Source organism: Lepidothrix coronata, unplaced genomic scaffold (genome assembly GCF_001604755.1).
Source record: "Lepidothrix coronata isolate B3197 unplaced genomic scaffold, Lepidothrix_coronata-1.0 Scaffold56, whole genome shotgun sequence".
NCBI lineage: Eukaryota > Metazoa > Chordata > Aves > Passeriformes > Pipridae > Lepidothrix > Lepidothrix coronata.
In genome coordinates this window covers 407,941-430,521 of record NW_016690236.1, presented here as the reverse complement: position 1 = coordinate 430,521, position 22,581 = coordinate 407,941, and the positions used below count along the sequence as shown (strand labels likewise).

The following is a 22,581-nucleotide window of genomic DNA, read 5'->3' as shown; positions in this document are numbered from 1 at the left end:
TCTACTGATTTATTTAATTTTTAAATTCCAAAGAAAAAACTTTGACGCCTTTGCATTTCCTTCAAGAATTGAGAACTCTCTGTAATAAACTATTGCAAGTTTTTTTATCTGATAAAAATTGTAACTATGCACTTTAGACTGCTACAGAAATTATAACCGTGCCAATTTAATTGCAAATTGCTTTCCCTAGACTCCTAGCCATCTGCCTTCATATTGAAGCAAATAAAGGCAAAGAAGAAAAGAAAATGCTGACTACTACTGCTCTACTGGAAATGTATAATTTTATTTACTTAAATTTTAAAACTTGAAGCTTAAGCAAACATATAGCTTTTACACAGATAAAAATCTTAAACCTTAAGCAAGAGCAACTCAGTATACCAAGACATTTTCAGACTAGACTTGCTGCCCATGATCTCCACATTCCAGACTATTTATATTAACCTACACATAGCATTTATGTACTGCTATTTCTTGCCAGTGGAAGTCTTGATATAATATATGTGTTTGGCAGTGTCCTGAACTCACTTAAAGAAAAAAATATGAAAGCATTTATTCCCTCTGTCTTAATTTTTCCTAACAACAGATACTTCACACAGTTATTCTAAACATTTGTACATATTATTCCTCAAAGAATTTGTGCATATTTGTGGATAGCTGTATTTGTAATACAAATCATAAGCAATTCATAGTCAATATGCATAGTATAGCATAGACTGATTCCAAAGAAAAAAAGCTTGGACTGAGATATTCAAGTACCCTATTTATTTACAAAATTTATACTACAAAAAAATTGAAGCAACAAGTTGCACAGAAAAGGTAAGAAGAGAGAACCAAATGTCAAATCATCAAAGTGGGTCTACATGAAGGTAGACCCACTACATGTTCTTTAGAACAGAGAATAACCAGGTCTTATGTGGCTGGGCCTGTTACACAAAAGAAAGTGTGATGCATCAGTGTCATTGAGACTATTAATGTACAAAGCAATACCTTAAAGATCATAGGGGAGGAGCCTAATGACTTGTACAATTCTCTCTAAGTAACATGCTGTAAAACTTCAGCATAGTACTTCCATATAGCAAGACTGTCAGATGTCAAAAATCTAATCGTTTTATTCACAGTATCTCTCTACCTAGCTGTTTTGGTTTTTACCGTTGCTTCTGTCATTATAACTTCACATAGCATTATATGTTTGTACTACACCCAAGGATTTCTGAAATCATGCATACTTCTGCAAAGAAAACTCTTCCTAGAATCTGTAAGATTCAGAAAAGGCTTGGGGATTTTGCTGTTATATCCCAATGTGCCATAGTAATCTTCTGAGAATAAAAAGCATGATGAAAGAAATCCTATAAAGGCATATATGTAATGATTTAGCTAATTTATGTGAAAATTTTATTGTTTTGTTAATCAAAAGCTTTTTAGTAATTTGGCATGGCATTATTCAGATTTGTTATATTTTTGATGTTAGTTTGTTTTACGCTTTCAATTAACCATTTAAATTAATTTTAATGAATCACAAAACTGGTAAAAGAATACATAATACCAAAATGTTTGAAAGATGTATGAATTAAAATAAAAATTGATATTCAATTGATATAATCTTGCCTAAAATACAGTTCTTCACTAAAAAAAATTAATAAATTTACTCATGGTCATCATTAATTTTTCTCAGAAAAATAATATTTGAATTATGAATAATTTTGCAGTCAAGAAATGTTTTGATGATAACTAGTAGTTGTTTCAGGACAAAACCAGTCTGACTGACTTTAACCTGACTTAAAATTGGTATACCAAAGATAAAGCATCACTACATTTATACATGAACTGAAGAAGACTCATTTGAAGCAGTCATTTGCACTGTGAGGCAGTTCAGAACTGACATAGGGATTACTGCTATAATGAAAATCATTATGGAATCACTAGTCAAATCTTTGACTAGTGATTTACAGAGAGTACTGCTTAAAAGCTAACCATATGCCAAAGACTCTGTTAGTTCCTTCCTTTCCATTCTTTATTTCATTTCTACCCTAAATAAATAACAATCTATTCATTGATTACTGAGACATTCCTTGAAATACCTGAATTAATATGAAGTGATGTTCAAAACGTGTTGTGTTAAAGGAAAGCAGAGGAATACCATAAAACTACCACCATAGCAAATGTCATCTTAACATATAGAACCAAAAGTAAACTTCAGCTTAGTTATCTTTTCCTGTATGCATCAAGTATCTTATTATTTTATCTCTTACCTTCAATGAATATTTCAGCTGATGTACTATCTGAACCAATGGAATTTGAAGCCAGACAAGTATAGCGACCAGTGTCGTCTTCAAAGGCTTCTGCTATAATTAGGGAATGGAGTCCTCCACTTTCGGAACGGATCTGAATGTCAGGGGAATTTTGGAGTTCCTTTCCTTCACAGAACCATCTGCAGCCCACACACATTTAGAAAGACAAAGAAAAAAAAATATAAAGGATTGGTTCAGGCTCATCGCACACAAGCAGACATTACACTCTGCTGCAAAAATCTAAATTGCTACTGAAATCAGCATGTGGTGTTCTGAGGTGTTTAAAGGCATTCACAAAGAAATAACTTGGAATAAACTTTATTTAAAAGGTAGTGAAACATTTCTGGATGCTAAGAAAATTGTACACACCTACATTTAAAAATTATTCTTTGTCCTGGTTTTGGTAGAATTAAGGTTTACTGCATATCTCATGTATTGGCTTACTTTGACCACAGTCTTATCCATTTCAGTATAACTTGTCACTTCCACCTAAGTAATACTCACTGATTCTCTACACAGAATATTTGAATTTGTCAACTAGACCCAACAGGGTCTAGTTGGAGGTCTGTCACTAGGGGCTGTCCCCCAAGGGTTGATATTGGGTCCAGTATTGTTTAACTTACTAATCAATGACTTGGATGAAGGGGAAGATGCCTCCTTAGCACTATTGACACAAAGCTGGGAGTAGCCGATACCCCAGAGGGCTGTGCAGCCCCTCAGAGGGACTTTGCCAGGTTGGAGAGATGGGCAGACAACTGTCTGAAATTCAACAAAGGTAAATGCAGGGCCCTGCACCTGGGAAGAAATAATCCCAGGCACCAGTACAGGCTGAGGGCTGATCTGGAGAGCAGCGCTGTGGAGAAGAACCTTGGGGTCCTGGTGGACAACAAGCTGTCCATGAGGCAGCAGTGTGCCCTTGTGGCCAAGAAGGGCAATGGTATCCTGAGATGCATTACCAAGAGCACTGCTAGCAGTAACTGGAGGCGATCCTGCCCCTCTACTTAGCCCTGATGAGGTCATATCTGAAGGGCTTTGTCCAGTTCTGGGCTCCTCAGTACAAGAGAGACATGGAGCTCCTGGAGCAGGTACAGAGGAGGGTGACAAAGATGATTAAGGGACCAGAGCATCTCTCTTACGAGGAAAGGCTGAGGGAGTTGGGCCTGTTCAGTCTTGAGAAGAGACAACTGAAAGAGGACCTCATCAATGTCTGTCAGTATCTGAAGGGAGGATGGCAAGAGGACCAGGTTCTCTTGGCGTGCCAAGCAATAGGAGAAGAAGCAATGGGCAGAAATTGATATACAGGAAGTTCCACCTGAACATGAGGAAGAATTTCTTTACTGTGCAGTGATCGGGCACTGGAACAGATTGCCCAGAGAGGTTGTGGAATTTCGCTCACTGGAAATATTCAAGAACCATCTGAACACAATCCTGCGCAATGTGCTCTAGGATGACCCTGCTTGAAGGAGGTTGGACCAGATGACCCACTGTGGTCCCTTCCAACCTTATCCATTCTGTGATTCTGTGATTTTTGTCTATCATGTCCAGTCAACCTAATATAATCCCATGGTACAGATTCCATATTGGTAAACTTTCAATAAGTTTACTCTTGCGTTAGATCAGGAACATAAACTGGTTTTCTAGCTCTGGATTTTTATGTATGTAATACATCTTCCACTACAAAAAAAGTATGCCCCCACAAAAGCACTGGGTTTAGGTACAGGCAAAACAGTCACTTATCTGAGGTGATTTATTACTAGGTCAAAGCATGGCATAAATTTGTTTACATCAGGTCAATCAAGCATTTTCCAGTGTAGGCTGTCTAAGAGCTAGTCTATGCTCTCAGCCTACGTTGCTGCCACAAAAGTACCAATACCCACCTTTTTTCTATTTGATTCCCTCATATCAGTTAGTCCTATTCCCCCAAGCTACACCCTGACTAATCTGTATCTTTGGCAGCCCAGCAAGTAGCAGTGGATAATTCTTGGTTTACAGGGTCTGCCATACATTTTTGCAAGGGGAGGTACACTGGGAAATCTAAAGGAAAGTCATTAGTGAGCAACATTCCTTCTGTTTTCAAGTTGTCCCTATGTCCTGAAAATAAATTTTGCCAAGTCTTGCCAAGTCTGTTATTCTTGCTCCAGTCCTGCAAACCCACTCTGATCTGTACCACTCTTTCTTCCCTTCTTCTTATCCCATAATACTAATCTGTGCTTTTCCATGTCTTCCCTCTGGTCTCCTTTCTCTCCTCTTCCTCTGCCACCCGAGTATTCAAACCTTGTTCTGGTGAGGATAAAGACAAAATAATAATTCTTGACAGTAAGCTTTAAAAATGGTCTTTTATTCTCTTCCCCCCGTACACTTTTATTTTTCTACTGTAGTGTGTGTTTTTTTAAAATTAATAAATATAACCTCAGAAATTTATGGGGAGTCAGTTCTAAGTAGAAGATGACAGAATTTTTAAAAGTAATTTTTAAAGACATAACATTTGCCACTAAATTCTGGTATTTTTCTTTTAATTTGTACTAGTTTATGAGAGAATTTTTGCAGTCACATCCTAGTAATATTTCAGAATCAAATTTTTTTTTCCTCCCTATCACACAGCTTTACCCCAAGAAAACAAGATAACCCCAAGGAGTTAAAGGACCCTCCCTGTATTTAGGGAAAGCATGCAACACTACAGGATGACAGATGCTACAAAACAACAATCAGTGAGGAGTCTTTAAAAAACTGGCTCACTTGTATTGCTCTTTTTTTAAATTACTAAACTTCATGTAATTAACACAAATAAAAATATGTTTTAAAACCTTCTTCTGAAAATACTAGATTGTAAAACGTGAAATGTCATACTTATTTCAGAATGCAGAGTTAATAAATCTAACAGGTTTACACATAACACAATTCCCCTTAATGGCATAATTGCAGGCAAACTCTCTGTGCTTATGAACAATAGATCTTTTGTTCCTGAAGGTAAAAAAAAAAGTTGATAGTGGCATTAAAACCATATGTAATTGTCTTCTGTAATTAAAAGACTAACAAATTCTTTTTCTGTCTTCTGTTGCCTACACAGTGTACACAGATAGTATCATTTTTGGAAAGAATTAACAAACTTCCATTTGTTTACTCAGTAGACCCCTTTGGCCTACTTTTACAACTATTTGCCTTGGAGACAAATCTATTCTGTCAGCTCTACTGCCAAAATTAACATTTCTCTTTCCCCTCTTCCCCTCCTTTCCTCTCTTGTCACAAATCGTCCCTTCTCCCAGTGTGAGGACCTCTGCTACTATTTCTGATTATTAGACCTTCAGAGTCCTAACCTCTGTGCAGCCTTTCCTAAGTTACATTTTAAACAATATGCACAAGAGAGAGGTTAATTCAATTTCTAGACAATCACAGACAAGACCCTGTAATATGAGGCCCTACATAACCATTAGTTCTATTTTTCTTTCCTTTCCAGAAACATCCTGCAAAGGAAAACCTCTCCTCCAAGCCTAATTATTTTCTCAGACAAATCCCGTTATAGTTTCATGCAAATGGTATGGCTTTCTACTGTCTCCCAAATTCCACGTTCACAAAATATTTAAGAAACTGTCATAAGTGTAAGAACCTAAAATAAAAAATCCATTTATGCTTTTTTGTCAGATAACATTTAATAAGCAAACTGTTTTCTTAGGAGGACAATTTCTACATTGTCCCCTGGTTCATGTATATACACAGCTAGTCTCAAGTAGTGGGAGCTATTCCTCAGCACTGGTTGGGACGAAGACTTGTTGCATTACATGAATGACATATCACTGAAAACGAGTCCTGACCTGCTACATCAGACACTGTCTGCCACAGACAAAAGCACATAGGTAAGCAATTCAATACCAAATTACCTCAGCTATCATTAAGGTGATGTTTGATGCATGGGAAACACACCTGGTGTGGGACTGCACTGTTTATTGTGGAAAGAAGAATTCATCTTCACAATTGGCAAGAACACAGTTATTTGAAATGACAAACACTAGAATAGACATATATTCTTTTTCCTATTCTAACTCTATTTTTTTTCTATCTACATGTTGATAAAAGAGGAGGATTACTTCTCATGAATTTCTTTTGGTGATTACATGAAAATTAACTGAAAAAGAAAACACTCAATTGAAATATTTATCTGGCAATGACTTGCCAGTCGCCAGTTCAGTTCAAGAGAGTTGTGAATTTAAAAAAGGGTCAGTGAATAAAAATAAGTGAAGTATTTTTTTTCCCAAACACAGACTGAATTTTAGTTTTCCATCTTTTTTATATATATACATTTTTGCTCTCTATCATAGAGCATAAACCTCCTATCTATAGGATCTGATCAGCCTTATGGTAAGAGAATTTTCTGCTCCCAAGGACTGAAAAAGATTCAAAGATAAATCTTTGAAGTGTTCCCCCTCTCTGTGGAAGGATCATTAAAGCAAGAAATACATCACTATCAAAGGGAAACTGGGCCAAAGAAACCGGGAAAACTCATGACTAGACACAGAAAAATAGCGACAAAGCAAGTCTTGAAAGAAAATTCCAGTTTTATGCTGACTAGGGCAACATTAACTTATGTCCAGGCTATTCTAGCCTACTGATCCTCTTGGGAATAAGAAGATTACTTCCTAGCTGTGAGATGGCAACAATGCTTCTGGAGAGTTAAAATACCCCAAATGAAGCCAAACCCAACCCAAATCAATCCAAAAGACACTGAAAGTAACACAGAGGAACAGATGCAGACAATTTGAGAAAAACAAAATTCCTTGAATAGAGAACACTGTTTTAAAAAGACACTTGTTTCACAAATTCTGGATACCAAGAACAAAAAGTTACCAGTTCATTTCACTATCCCTTTGTTGTAGGTTCTCAATATTGCATAAGGTGTGCAAATAAAAGCAAAACAGGCTGAGACACCAACAATAGGGTTTGCATATGTGTGTTCATATGCAAAAAGACTTCCAGATTGCACCTTAGGTCCATTCCTGCAGGCCATGCTAGCATTCGTGCAAATTTGTAGAGAACTGTCCCCTTGAAAGAGAACAGAAACTGTAAGATGACAGATTATGACTGACCAAAAAACCCCCCCCAAAATCTAAGGAGCATAGATTTTATGTAACTGGAATTAATTTTATCAGTCATTATGTATTTTGCCAAATTTCAAATTACACTTAATTTTTCTGCTCTTTCCTACTGTCTTCTTCGTTATCTTCCCACCATTTCTGCTCTTGCCTGTGTTTCCACTGTACCACTATTTGCCTTGCTTTTTCTACACCTGTGCTTAGTTTTCACCTACATTGTATCTCCCATATGTTAAAATGATAGCAACTAAATATGTAATGCAGACATTGAAACACAATCACTAGACTGGAAAGTCAATAGTAAAGAGTCAAATCAGAGATATTTTGGTAGCAGGGGAACAATGATTAAGATACTAATTTTTCACTCTTCAAACCTTCTTTGCTTTTCCACTGGCTACATGATGGCAAAGCTAGAAGAGATTTATTAACAGAAAAGGACAGTCAGATGCCAGGTGAGCAACAGTTCATGCACAGTGGCATCAAGTAGCAATTCACACAATATACCTTTCTTTTTCACTCTTCTTTTCTTTTTCAGTCTTCTTTTCTTTATGCCCTCACAATCCTCCATGCATGGAAGTACATAGAAGCACATGTGTCTGGGATTTTAATGACTCTGAACAAAATATAAACAGAGTTGAACAGTACACTGACTAAGTAAGCACCAGGGTCTTAAGAAAAACAGTTAAAGGTTCTCTCTAACTCATAATCCTGCTGGAACTTCTGTTTTTTGAGAGTCACTAAGGAATAGAGAGGTTTTCCTCTCCGCACACTCTTAAAAGTTAATTTAAAATGGCAGCTGAAGTGTAACTTTAAGATATAGCCTTAGGGAGAAATTATAATAGGGAAGGAACTCTGACCACCACAAAAAGTGCAGAGAGATAAGCTGTAAATTAAAAAGTAATTTTATCCTTAGTGGTGTTAAGTATGTGCAGCAAGAAAAGTCAAAATGAAATACTCTGACATTCTTATACTGGCAGAGTCAGCATTTCCATCACAATACTGTGTAACTTCCATTTTGTTTTTTCTCCTAAGTAGTCCAACACTTCCAGACTGAAAAAAAATTACTACTTAAAGAACTTGATTTTTAAAAGGAATCAGCTTCATCATATGAGTTTTAGAGTACGCTGCAATAATCAGATGATTCAGATGCTTATGCTCTTTACACATTGCTCAGTTTTTGTGCAATATACAATTTCATTAGTTGTATAGGTAACTCATAATGAGGTTACCAACAACATACACACTCCAAATATTTATATTTTGTAATCTTGAAAAAAAAGAAAAAGAATATCTGAATACAGATGCTGGTGCTTTGCCTACACTGTCAGTTAAGCAATTAATAAAAGGTTCTATACAATGAAAACCACAGAAGTCAATTTTATAATTAAAAGTGTGTTATATTATAAACAGTGTATATTATATATTCAGAATTTAATTGATTCTTCAGATGTCACACAGTCTTCCTCTAGCTCTCACAAATTTCAATGAGGACCTCACAATCAGCTGACTAAATTGCATGATCATGTGTTTGGAAACCAAAACTGCTCTCTTAAATTGCAAAAAAAAGGCAAGAGAATACCAAAATGGCTGTATTTTCAAGACATATATCAACACTTCAGCCTGCCACTTCCTACAAGTTAACTCTGCTTCTTCTGAAGTGAAGCTTTCCATCATGTTTTGTGCAAGGATGCAAAGTAGAGGGGGTACAGAAGTAACAGATGTGACCAGCTTCCACGAACAGTGAGCAATAGCTTCTGTCACTGCAAGCTGCAGTAAGTCCAAAGATGGGGTTTTTTAGCTTATTCCTGTAATTTAGGAAAATGTCTTGCCTACATTCCCGAGTAGGTTTTCCAAGTCTCTTTCTGTTCACTTTACCTGCGGAACAAGGATTCTACTCTGTTTCAGCATTTTAGCTGGGGAAATAAACTGCAAGTTAGCTTGACATTTTGATAGCTCCAGACCAGATGCTGAGTTACAGTTGGTACCTCATGTCATTCTCTCTGGGTATTCTCTCTACAGTGCTCCACGGATTTACATAGATGTGTACAGCTAATTACAAAAGAAAAACAGCACTGTCAGATTTGATTAAAACGAATTGTTCTGTCTTAGAATCAGGATTAGCTTAGAAGGTCTTAATTTTTTTTTAAAGATTGTATCTTGTCCTTAACTGTGCAACTGTTGGCCTCACTTTATAACTTTTAGAGTAGAAGCTTTACAAAATGTTTTTGATGGAGGCTTTTAATTACCTGAATGATAAAGATATTAACACAAGAAAAAATGAAATCAATGCTAGAAAGTATGAAAATTGAACACAACACTGAGCAAAGCAGATTCATAGTTGCATAACTTGAAATATACCAAACTTTTTAGAGAACATTTCTTTTACTTCTTTAGATTAAGAGAATTTTAAATAATTTTCTCGACAGTTATGATTATGGGGCAGTGGTATAACACATGCCACTGATTTCAACTCTGTTATTGCTAAATTCTTCTTAGGTACAATAAGAATTTTTGATACAAAATGTATTTTTCTGAAGTTACTGAAAGTACTGAAATTTACTCCTACAAATTTACTACTGAGGCAACCACCTCTTGTTTCCTAAGGTCCTTCTGCTTTACCTCAGCTTCTTGTTATAAATTATTTTTAAAGGAGCATCATTGTCAAAACTATTGTGAACACTGTAATATGAACTAATAGTGACTATATCTCTTGGTAATTCTCCATGGAATTAAATGTTCTGAAATACAAATTGTTGGGTTTTTCTTAATTACTTTTTTAATTAGCTGACAGCTATGGTTAGATTTATACTTTTTTTTGAGAGAGAGTCTATCTTGGTGTAAGAGAAACATAAACAGCAATTTAAATAATTAAACTGATCTTTTTATTACATTTATCATAATTTGAATATGTACTATGAAAAATTAAACAAAATTAGTTTATAAAGCAAACACATTCAAATTTAGTAAAATTTCATTGTTATAAATTTCATGTCTCTGTGATAATCTCATATTCTGATAAAAGTCTGGAAGATATGCATGATATGATGCAGTAATGAGATATCTGGATACAAAGGAAAAAATGGTGAGATTTAATGAATAAAACTGAATTACATTCCATGCCTATAATGAAGAAGGATTAGCTTTATATGCTAATCTTTTCTGCATATAGACCAGAGAAAATATATCATATAGAAAAAAGACACCTGCTGTATGACTTATTTGGATATGCTATCCAAAGCTACTGATTTGTGATAAATAAACATTTCTGTTATAACAAGCTGTGTAGGATGCTAATGTTCACTATTGTCTATTCACTTCTTGCAGGTGTAACTTTTATAAAACTGTTTTTTTAGAACACTGATTATAAGGAAAATACCTAAATATTTAACAGAAAAGCAATGAAAACCATCTAGCAGCTTTTTTGTTGATCTGCCCTCAAAATCTCATAGGTATATTTATGCCATACAGCAAAGGAACCAGGGAAGTGACTCTTATTGTTGACAATACTGTGAGGTTGGTGCAAATGGTATTTCACAAATGCATCCCATGGTATCCAAATGAGACACCACATTTCAGGTAATCCTGTTTCATCATGCGGATCAAAGACATCTGTAAAGCCGTATTTATTCAGAAAGAACAAGGAGATCATATTTCGTCAGCTGACCAAAAAGCGGTCAATCATTTAAATTCAGGTTTAAATGATTAACGGGTATAGCCAACAATTTCCCACACTTTCAGAGTTTTATACTTTCAAAGGATTGTCACAGAACTATGAAACACACTATACAGAAGAATTCAGCTCTGAACACAAGAGAAAAAACCCCAGCATCTGAAACACTCACTTTTTTTGCATTTAACTAGCTACTACAGAGGAGCCACTATAGTTTTACGCATGAAATGCCAGACACTGAGCAATAATTTCTTTCATTCTGACAGGTAATTAAATCCACTGGTTTTGTGCAACTTCCTTCTTGGGCCTGGAACATCTTACCATGACTTCAAAGTGTGGTAGACATTGTCTGCATTTCAGATTGTTCCTCTAATTTGTATGTCAGTAAGTCAAACAGACTCCTTCTACTTATGTCTGTAGTTGTGCCAGCAAAAAAATTGATTTATCTGCTGTTTTGTTTCATGCAAAGATTATCATCTCTACACCAAAAAATCAGAATGTTACATTTCCAAAGTAGAGATGCTGCTCCCTATTTTTCACCCCGCAGCTAAAGGTACGCACGGAAATAAATACGTACAAATTTTCTCTCCAAAATGAACTTGCAAGTTAATCCAGGAAATTCTGCCTATGTTCTATAAACACTGAGGATGCTCCTCAAATATTTTTTCAAACAAAGCTTTAGAAAGATATCCCACACACCACACATTAAATAGTAGTCTTCAAATGCAACCAGCCCTGTACTAAGAGTACACCAGTGGTACATAAAGCATATGAGAACAGAGTCACAGTTTAATGCTTCAGAAAAACCACACATACAGTATTAGAGATAACATTCCTGGTTTCATACATATTGTTCTCAGCTTCAGAGCATGCTGGAAGAGCCAACTAGAGCAGTATACTGTGCCTCACTCAATTTATTCCACCATTCCCTCCCCCATACATTTTCCCTGTTCTGTTAGGTTAGGAATACTCTTACGCATATTTTCAGTAAGAACATTCACCACAATTTTCCACAGTGTCTAGCACATGGCACATCTTACCGAATACAAGCATTGGACCACCTGGTAGCAATGGTCTAGGCAGGACCTAATGGTTTAGAGCAACAGTTCTACTTATCTACATGGAATGTCGGCAACTGCACAATGAATGTTCTTGTGTCTGAGGTAGCTGAATAAAAATGTTTCTCTAAAGAAAGGTTCAATAAATAGGACTTTGAGCACTGAAACAGTAATTGAACATGAGATAATTAGGTATGTTTTATTACTGAGAAACAGGGTAAGCACTTTGTCCACTGTTACTCAGGAAAGGTAAGAGCCAGCTCAAAACTCAGCTTCCACTGCCTTAACTCTAAGGCCACCTTCCATATGCTGACCGGGTCTCTAGAATAAGAGCAGATTCTGACCCTGCATTGCCAGATGTACTCTTAGCCACAAAATTATTTCTCAATATTTTTGAAAGCTAGCAGATTGGCGTGAAGATACTGATGTAAGTTATTATACAGCACTACACAGAAACAAAGTACTGGAGTTTCATTCTTAGGAGTCTGTTTGCCTGTTGCGGAAGGATTTTATGTGGTCATCTTTCATTAAGTGTGAAGACAGTCATGCACCTAATGCAATAAATAACTGTAAATTTGTTCACTTAAATTGAAGATACCATTGCTTGGTTTATGCAGATTTATGCTTACATCAAATTACCACTTCGATATTTGATAGGAAATGAATAAGACCATGGAAGGGCAGGAAAAAAAAGAAAATTTAAAGGAGTGATGACGGCTACAGTAGGCTAAAAAAAATTAAGTATTTAATAATCACATGTGAAATGCTGAACATTTTTCAGACCCAAAGAACTGTTGAGGCTTGTAGGATTAACACGATTTCTTGTCTGGCTGAAATGGAATGCATAGTGGCTATAAGCGAAATGCCGCTCTTAGCTATCCCTTATACGTATACCCTCCTTTGACCAGAAATAGATTTTCAAATAGCATTCTGTCGTTATTTTGCCTACATGAGGAGGGGAACCCATTACAGAATGGCCAGACATAATCTTCCAGTGAAATAATATCTTGAACTTAGAAGAAAGGAGAGTAAAGAATTAAAAGTAAAGCAAAAGATGCAAAGTTATAAGGATAAAATTGCATTTATGCAATTTGAATTTTACATATAAGGTGAATTGAATTTACTGTGATTGTAGTGAGTTAGTGGCAAGCTCATGGCTGACAACACACCTTTCAGATGAATCCATTATATTTATCAAAACTGTAATACTTAAAAAAAGTAAGAAGATTAAAAGTATTTGAGACCAAGCACTCTAGTTTACAGAAAACTACATTCAATTATGAAACCCTAATAACTTGCAAATCAATAAAAAGTAAAAAGAAACCTCCATCCAGGATGTGTAGTCTTGTTCATACTGAAAACACGGAAGTGGTAACAGCGGAACTTGGAGGTTTACCTTCAAAACTGGCAGACATCTTGCTGGAGTTATGAAAGTTAGAAAGTTATTATATCCACTATGATATACGTTGCAATCAACACACTTTTTATATGCATGATTACATGATGGCTATAGATGACAGTTATCTATGTTATAGTAGCTGAATAGATAAACCTTTGCATCTGCAATGTGAGATAAACTAGATAAACCAGATTAAATGCAAAATGAAACCCTATATAACCAATACAAAACTATTTGATTCTTATATGGATACTATTTTCTTATCATCTCTCCCTTCCTTTTCCTTACTTCCCGTTTACTTCCAAGCTAGAGTCAGTAAATATAAACTTGTTGACCAGAAGATAAAATGCCTGATTCATTCAGGTCATGTCAGCAACTTAGTAACTGACACCAAACAAGAAAGCTGTCAGCAGTTTTGTCAGTGCCTTGCATTATGTGTGACAGCAGTGAAATTTATTCAGTGACGCTCAGCCTGCAGAGATCGGTATCATTCTGCAGAGTGCCATAGGATGCAGAGAACAAGCACCTCAGTAGGGCACTGATTGTGGTTTTCAATACTAGTGGCAGGTCTTGAAAGGTATTTACAGATAACAAAATCAACATATATAACATGTTAGTTTCTCAGACTACTGGTCTGGACTGAAACTGGAAGCTTTTTGAATTAATTTCCCACATTAACTAGCAAAACAATACTGATTATACCTTCTGATTCATAATGTAATATTATAAAGGACATTTTTCACAGTTGCTGCTGAAAAGGCTTGATCTCTATATAACAGCTGTCATATTTACAAGTAACTGTACTTTTCTGCAGCATGCTATGCCCTTATATCCTACCTCAGAGGTAAGTACAATAACAGATATAGCAGAAAGCTACCCATTAAAAGAGGAAAAATAAGATTTAATACTTTGGATTCCTAGATAACATCTGTGGTATCGTAGGACAGATTTAGAGTGTACTGTGTGAAAGGGTCTAGTTGAAACAGCAGATAAGAGGAAGGAAAGGGTGGGGAAGGAAAACTGCCTGTCTTTGGAGCAGTTTTCCTCAGCATCCTTTACAAAGCACTCCTTTACTGAAATTTCATGCCATAGCAAAATCTGACTGATTTACTTGGTTCATGCAATTAGATACCTGTCATTAGAGTTAACTGGTGCATTACTGTGCATTTTATAACCTACAAGCAATCTTCCTTAGAGGAGGATTACATTCACTTCCTAAGCCAAACCTGAGGACTAGTCATCACCTTTCCCTAAATAATAATGACTATTTTGTGCTATCTGTTCAGATACCAGTTAAAGTGCCTTTACACACCATCACTAGCTGCCAGACACAGCACAGCTCTCACTTCAGTCTTAGTTTCAGCCTTAGCAGCCAAGCTTATATCCATGTTTGACAGTTGCCGATATGGTACGATCCAAGAGCACGCATATACCTCCGCTTTGTGCTTTGGTGACTATCTGCATAGTTATGACTGGTGCCTGATCCCTGATTTCAAGATTCTTTTCAAACTTTCAAGATTCTTCCCCCTACCAACACACACTGGCCTACCAGCTATGCCTCAAAGCATACCATGTGTATTTTTCACAACCATTATGTAAACTGAAATATGAAACAGTTCCAAGAACAGTTTTAAATGGAAAATCAAAAATTCCATAGGAATCCAGCAGGTTGAGGATTAACACTCAAGACTGCTACTCCTTTTTGCAATGTTCACATGTGCTTGTTGTGGCCCCTGTAAGTCCTGTAATTCATTGATCCTTATTTCCAGCCCTTTTCCGTCATGACTCTTCCTGTTTGAAAAACTGGCTAAGGAGAGGCCATCTATTTTACATATGAGCAGTGTAATGCAGATCACACCAGCATTACAGTCAGAAAAAACAGGTAACCAGTCACTATGTTTGAGAAGAATGACAAATAACCGTATGCTTTCAGAAACTCTATCAAAGCTGGTCTAAAGATACCTCAAAGAACAGAATATTCTGGTATTTATATGAAGACACAGGGATATTCCCACCTCTGTTTCACTTGATCTGTAAAGCACTGAGGGGCTCTGGAATTTATCAAAGACTGTAGGCATAAAATTAGTCTTTTAAGACTGGGCACCATAAAGGCCATGCTTTCTTTTATTTTTGTAGAAAAACTGTACTGCTTTATTCACAGTATAATTAGGATTGTCTAGTATAAAACCAATTCAGGTAGTTTCTAAATATTTCATAAGCATTAACACGGTAAAACTGAACATTGACACAACACATTAACATACCAGAGACAGGAATGTCAAGGTGCCGTAGCATACATTTTGACCTCTGATTAATTCTCACAGCAGTTATCCAGAAATAATAATAACTTTCCCACATGCCTTGTGCACTTCAAAGTTACAAAAATCTGCAAATAATTTTTAAACATTTACATTGTAGTTCATTTGAGGCAGAAATTAACTAACAGTAATTCATAAACTCTGGTTAATGTTTGGGCGTCTTTTTTTAGTGTTTAGCTTTTTTTTTTAAAGTTAAGAACAAAGTTCACGTGTGGTCTGTAAATAAGAGAGAGACGTAATGTTAAGCAAGAAACTAGTTCGAATGGGTGCACACAGCTACATAACTGGTTATTCTCTTTTTTTACAGTTTCCCTTAGCTAAATTTATTATCCTAATACTTAAAGATAGCAAAAAGCTCATAACTATTGTTTATAGGGTTATAGAACCCCACTTATGTATTGTTTCCAGATAAATTACAGTGTATGCAGAATTGTTGTGGGAATTGCCTTTCATTATTACTTCATCTTCCAACCAGGGGCAAGAATAAACAGTGTTTTTCACTGCTGTAACTTTTGATCTGTATTCTCTGTTTGAAACACCATGGACTTGTTTACACATTTCAAAAGTATCTATATAAAATAACATTCATCATCTAATACTTTCATTTGAGGGAGATTTGGATGGAAGTTATATATCACGTTATGCATCAGTTTATGGGAGAAATGTTATAATTGAGAAGAAATAACTGAGAGCACTGAGGGAAAAAACAAGATTTTATTAAGAGTATTTCAGAATAAAAAACATGCGTAAAAAGAAAATGGATTATTACAATCTCATCTTTCAGATTAGGGATATACTGTATGGAGATAGTCACAATAGTTTAAGAAAGGGTTTAGTAATATAAATTTTTCAATCCCCTTAAGAGCAATTCAAAATGCTAATTGAGAGCAAGCAATTAAACTGTATTCAATAAAAAGAGGTCATAGTCCTTCCTTTTTACTTTGGATATTTTCCGTAAAGTTTTTGGAGTGGAACATATTTATGGTGATTTATGACAGGGAGATCTTCCCTTATCTTCTCACTCTCTCTCAAATCAGGTCACCAACTATCCAGTAATGTCCAAAAGAATTCCTGAGATGTATTTGCTCTCATTTAAGAGAGGCATGTTTGTATCCTATGAAAAATATTCAAAGAAGCCATTTCTCCTTTTATTCAAAGGAACACTAAAAACTATTTGCTTTAACCCTGACCTTATCATTAAATGCTATGACCCCAACTCAGCCTCTAGGCAATTAAAAAAATAAATTGTTTGAGTACATCCAGCCAATAATTTCCATGGTAAAAAAAAGTCTGAGTTGGAGCCATGTGGTCTCAATCAGGCAGTAAAAACTCTCAGTATTTTCTTAAATGCACAACTGCAGTATGCCCATAACCTCTCTTTTAAATCATCTTAACCAGATCTGAATCACTCTCACCACAAATGATTCGGTGGCCCTGGAATGTGCTGGGGTAGACAGAGTTGCTCTGCAATGAACATTGAGACATTCCCCACTTCCCTAGTGTTAAGAGAATAGTCTGCAGGAAAAAAAAAAAGTTTTCTAAAAGGTTAAAGCCAAGACAAAAAGTGACATCATAGTTCAATCATTCAAGAAAAAGAGAACAAAAATGCATCTACTGCCTAATAAATCACTGTTGTGTGCCACAAACCACAGTAAGCCAACACAGCCAAAGAACAGCTTTTCTTGCTGAAGCAGAGATACCACAAGCAGCTGGCAAATGCCTGTGTAATTGTACTCACAGAGAGCCACTAAATCCATTAAGCTAGCCAGAGCAGAAGAAGACAATCAATTAAAAAAGCTGAATATACATGATTTCAGTAACAATCTGTGCATCCTCTTACATTGCATTACAGTATTTCTTACCACGGGCTATCACGATTTTTTGCACAGTTTAGTATGTATATGGTACTTTGTTAAAAGCATATAGGCAGATCGCTTAGGATCAAAAAAATTTTTTGAGATCCCTGCATTACCTGAATATATGCTGTTAGCTACTCCCCTCATCCACTTGAGCAAGTGGAAACGACAGACGCAAAAACACCTTCGCTTTCTCAGCACATCTCAGAAGGAGTTCCAAAATATTACTTATATATAAAGTTATAACAGAGGAAAGGGAATGTAGGTCCTTGGGGGCTCCTAAAAGTCAAGTTTAAGCAGCAAATGAGCAAGCTTTCCTTAAATAACTGTAAGATTCTTAAATGCCACTTCCTCTTTAAAAGTCTGTCTGGAGCCTGAAAGATTTCTTTCAGTCTTAATCACCTCAAAAAACCAATTTAAACATGTGGTCAAAGTGATGTGCATTTAAAACAGGAATAGACCAGAGCCAAGACATTTGGATCCAGTTATTAACCTTCTTATACTTCGTGGATGTTGGAATCCAGGGATTTTGGTACAGGTCCATCTCTGAACTCAACACTCATTGCCAAACCTCACAGTCAATAGAAAATACGCTTTAACATATCAAAGTAGGAAAAACAGCATAAAGATGTCAGATTTTTCCACCACATCAATGAGAAAAAACGTCATTATAGCACCCATGTAAATTGTGAAACTGAAAGCAGCTGCTGAGGCAACCTGACATAGTGCCATTGGCAGAGGGGGGTCCAACTCAGAAAAACACGATTCCATTTTTAGCTCTGAAAAAGAATCTTTGCTACTTCTAGTGTGTGATTCCTGTTCAGTGAATAACTTGCCATAAATAGAGCGAGTATCTGCTATAGAAAGAAATGCCTTAGTACATGGTAAGAAAAATGTGTACTAAACATCCCCAACATCCTAACTTATTGCACACTATGGTGCTGAGTACTGTTTCTCAGTCATTCCATAGCAACGTAATTTAGCGGAACATTTTTAACAACTACCACACCAAGCAGAGTATTCTTCCAAATGAAGGGTGAAAGTCAGAATGAGAGAGCTTTGGTTTCAAGTTTCTGAATTAGAAAAAACAAACATACAGACCTCAAACAAACAGTTAATTGACTGTGACTGCTATACTTTGCACAATCACCCATTTGCTCATTCAGCATATTTTTCACGTGACTAGGTTCACCTTCACAAGTCCCTAATCACTAGCAGTTAGTAAGTGGGTAGGAGGAAGGGACCATTCACCTTGTCAAAAAAAAAAAAATTGAATAACTACGTGAAGTAAATGATGGAGGCAGAATTAAAGGAAGGGGAAAGGAAATTTTTTCCTTTTCAGATCTATTGTCCCAGTAAGGTTTGCTTGTGTGCTTGTTTTTGTTTTTAAAGTACATAAGTACGTTCAATCAGCTGGTCTTTCCCCCTTTGTCAAATTTATTATGCAGTTGAACTTTTAGATTTCAAGGGTTCCTTATTTATTACTTTATTAAGATAACCCACCTAGCAAGACATAATAGCATGCTGATAGCAGGGCTTATCAGTAGCTTTGAAATAAATTGGTCCCTGTAGTGAACTTCCTTTGACAGCTAGATGGCATTTCTGAAAGCAAGTTATTTGGATTAACCTGCCTCCCTTCTGATCATTATAAAACTTTTCCTAAAGACAATACAGGGAGATGAAAAAAAGGTCTTTGTAACAACAATACATTTTGCTAATAAACTTAAAAGGCAGCAGTCTTAACACTTTCAGAAAGCAAGAACAGCTAAACAATTTTGCTTATTGAAAGAAAACCAAGGTTTTTTTTGTAATTCCTGTCGTCTCTCAGAGTCATTTATCCAAACCTACACTCTTTTACACTAGCTACATTAACTTTCAATTGCATGCCCTAAACCAGTAGACTCTCAAAGCTTTTTCTTTTTAAAAAGAGATTCACTTTGCTCTCAACACCGGGGAGAGGAAGGGGGAGGGGGATGTGGTCTGAATGAATGCCAATCATTTAAAACAAGTTTATTTTGGGTGCCTATAAACTAACACCTTAGGAAGCATCTCATCCCTTTTCACTCCACCATCCTCTTGAACTTTAGTTCTACTCATATCCTTTGTGATGGAAAATCTTTACTTCCCAGGTTCAAAAATGAGTTACTCTGCTAGTTAAAGTTACTCTATACTGTACATGGTTCAAAACAAAACAGGTTTGCAGAAAAAACAATAACAAAGCCATTTGGAAAGCTTTCCAAAATTGTACAGACACATAGGAATTTTGCTAAAATAGATACATTCTGATAGAGCTTTTTGGAAAGGGAGAAATGAGGAACATTTTACTGCTAGGCTCTGTTCCAAGACCACTATAATAGCACACACTGTATGATTCACTCATGTACTTTTTTCCCCTCCTCTATTGTAGTAAGCTAAAGCACCTTATAGTTTCTTGCATCTTTATACATATTTAATGCTGGCACTTACCGTTGTGGAACAGAGGGACCCCCACCCCCTGCAAACAGGCTGATAGCTGATGGTCTCTGGGTCCTTTATTTCTTGACCAGCCCCAGCTCTTAGCTTTGCTGCTCTAAATTCAGTCTAGTTCGCAGATGAGCACAGAAAAATTTAATAGACAGCTGAACTGCCAAATTCCAACCACCACGATCAGCAATGAAGACGTTCTCCCTAGTTCTGACTGATTCCAAAGAACAAAGCCTGCTGGCAACGAGGAAGCGGAGTTTAAGTCCTCTGGCTTCAGTCCAACTGTTGCTCTTGCTTTTGCTGCAGAGTACGTGAGAGTGTTTGCATGAGCTTGTAATGCATGTAAGAGATGGGGGCTGGGGAAAAAGAGGGTGTGTGTAAGAGGAGGAATGCTAGTCATATCCAAAAATAACATGAAGGAAGTCATGTAGTAAGCCTTCTCCCCTCATTCTCTCTCCTCTTATCGCATGTACTGAGAGTGTCTCTGCCCTAAGATTTTGATCTCAAGAGAAGGTAGGGAAAAAATTCCATTGTGACTTGCAGCTCATATGATTGCGCTATTAAATTGTAACTGGGGAGCTCTACACTTACAAGAACACGTCACGAAACACATGATTTAGTAGCGATCTACTTCATAATACTGCAGCCAGCATGCATTTCACAGTGTGTGCATTTGTTTGCAAACTGGAGAGAAAAAACAGAAACTACTAATGAAGTTTACTACATGCCATAATAAAGTGTCACATTTGCCTGTCCAGAAGTTCCTAAATTTCAGTCCTAAGTATTTCCAGATACTGCTTAGTGTTGATTTTCAAAATAGCAAATGTTGCAAGTTTACAATATAATCCAGAAATGGGGATATAAAAATCTTTATATAGTTTAACTGTGCCATGATTCTTCAGAAATTTTTAAAAACAGATTCCACATACAGAACAGTATTCTCTGTCAAAATGAAAATCAACACCTATAAACACAGTACAAAGAAGAAAACCCCACATAAAAAATAAGAGAAATTAAATTCCTTCCTGGATAATCAGAAAGCTATAATGTAAAAATTGTGAATTTTCCTTTTCAGTTAAAAGCCTTAGAATATTGATTTTAATAATTGTGAGCTTTTAAAAAATCTTTAAAATTGTCATTAATAAATAAGCAACGAATTTAGGGAAAATAATAATTCACTAATGATAGCCCAAATATTTTTTTTTAGTACTTGTATTTAATCAAGTCTCCATCAAATCAATTTGAGGACCTCTAAAACCACTTATAAGCCCAGAAACAGTCTCTATGATTAGCTAACATTACGGAGAATCTTTACTTTTTCTAGTAGGGCTTCAGTCTCATGGAACTGCCTTCAAAACATTACAAGATAACATAATACAAGTTATGCTTTTGTCATGCTACTCTCTGTGAAGAGTTTAATTAAGATTTAATTTAAACATAACAATATAAAGAAAGGTCAAAGCAATTTTGGATTCCATTTAATCTCATGCAGAATAGCTTAGCCCATGATTTTGAGGTATCTGATATGGTGCTGGGTATTTTAGAACAAAACTGGTCTAATTCCACTATGAATGGTTTTGAAATACGAATCTTCACAATCGAAATAAAAGTGGGAAAGAAGGAAGAAACTAGTTAGAAAATAGACTCCAGTGTGCAGGTTTCAACAACGACAGCATGAACCAGCCTCCTGTTTACACAAGACTTTGTTCCTTGAAAAGGGAGACAGTATAGTTCAGGCCTATGATTTCCATATCCAGCATCTGTACTTCTGGATCTACCCTTTTTTTATTCTTTAGTAAAAATAATGAAGCTTTGGATAGGAGCTTAAGTTTAATAGAACAGATATAATACATTTTCCTTCATTCCTATTACATTAAAGAAATTACAGTGTTTTTCCAAAACTAGTAGCAAAATAATTTCATGATAAATTTTAAAACTACAAATACACTCTATGTTGAAGGTAAATCTCAGAAGCCCATAGAAACCATCTGGAATGTAAGGAAGTTATGATGATTTAAGTTTGCCTTCCTGCATATTCACTAGAGACTGAATTTCAATATATTATAAGGCTATAAAAGTTACAGTAAATCCAAGTTCTTTATCAGGATGTTCACCGAGTCCTACTGCAATGTACTCTTCTGTGGGTACTTGGTAGCATTACAAAGTTTGGCTTCCTTTGCTGTGTTGAAGTTTGCCAGCCAAAATTTAACCTGAAAAATTTCACATGCAAGGAAAGTCCAAGAACAGATAAGATTACCTGAGAGCCTTTAGTCCACACCTTATCCTATCTTGCACATCAGCTGCATTAAATTTGCTGACTTGGCTAACTATAGTTCTAACCTGAAAAACAAACGCTTTGAATGGATAACAATAAGCCCACGTCTAGTTCCCTATGCAATTGAGTCTCCAGATGAGAGAGGTTAGTCCAAAACCCAATTTAGTCTA

The 22,581-nt window shown here is 36.0% G+C and overlaps 1 protein-coding gene across 6 annotated transcripts in view; it reads right to left on the bottom strand.

The window, feature by feature from the left end:
• The window catches only part of PALLD (palladin, cytoskeletal associated protein), a 199,785-nt gene that overhangs the window by 128,609 nt on the left and 48,595 nt on the right, over positions 1-22,581 (bottom strand). For 5 of the 6 annotated variants that reach the window (XM_017816543.1, XM_017816540.1, XM_017816544.1 and 2 more), the window contains exon 3: positions 2,250-2,428. In XM_017816543.1, coding sequence (XP_017672032.1) covers positions 2,250-2,428 — 179 coding nt within the window. Of the gene's footprint in view, positions 1-2,249; positions 2,429-20,139; positions 20,575-22,581 lie in introns of those variants that run through there. The other variant, XM_017816547.1, reaches the window with a different exon arrangement.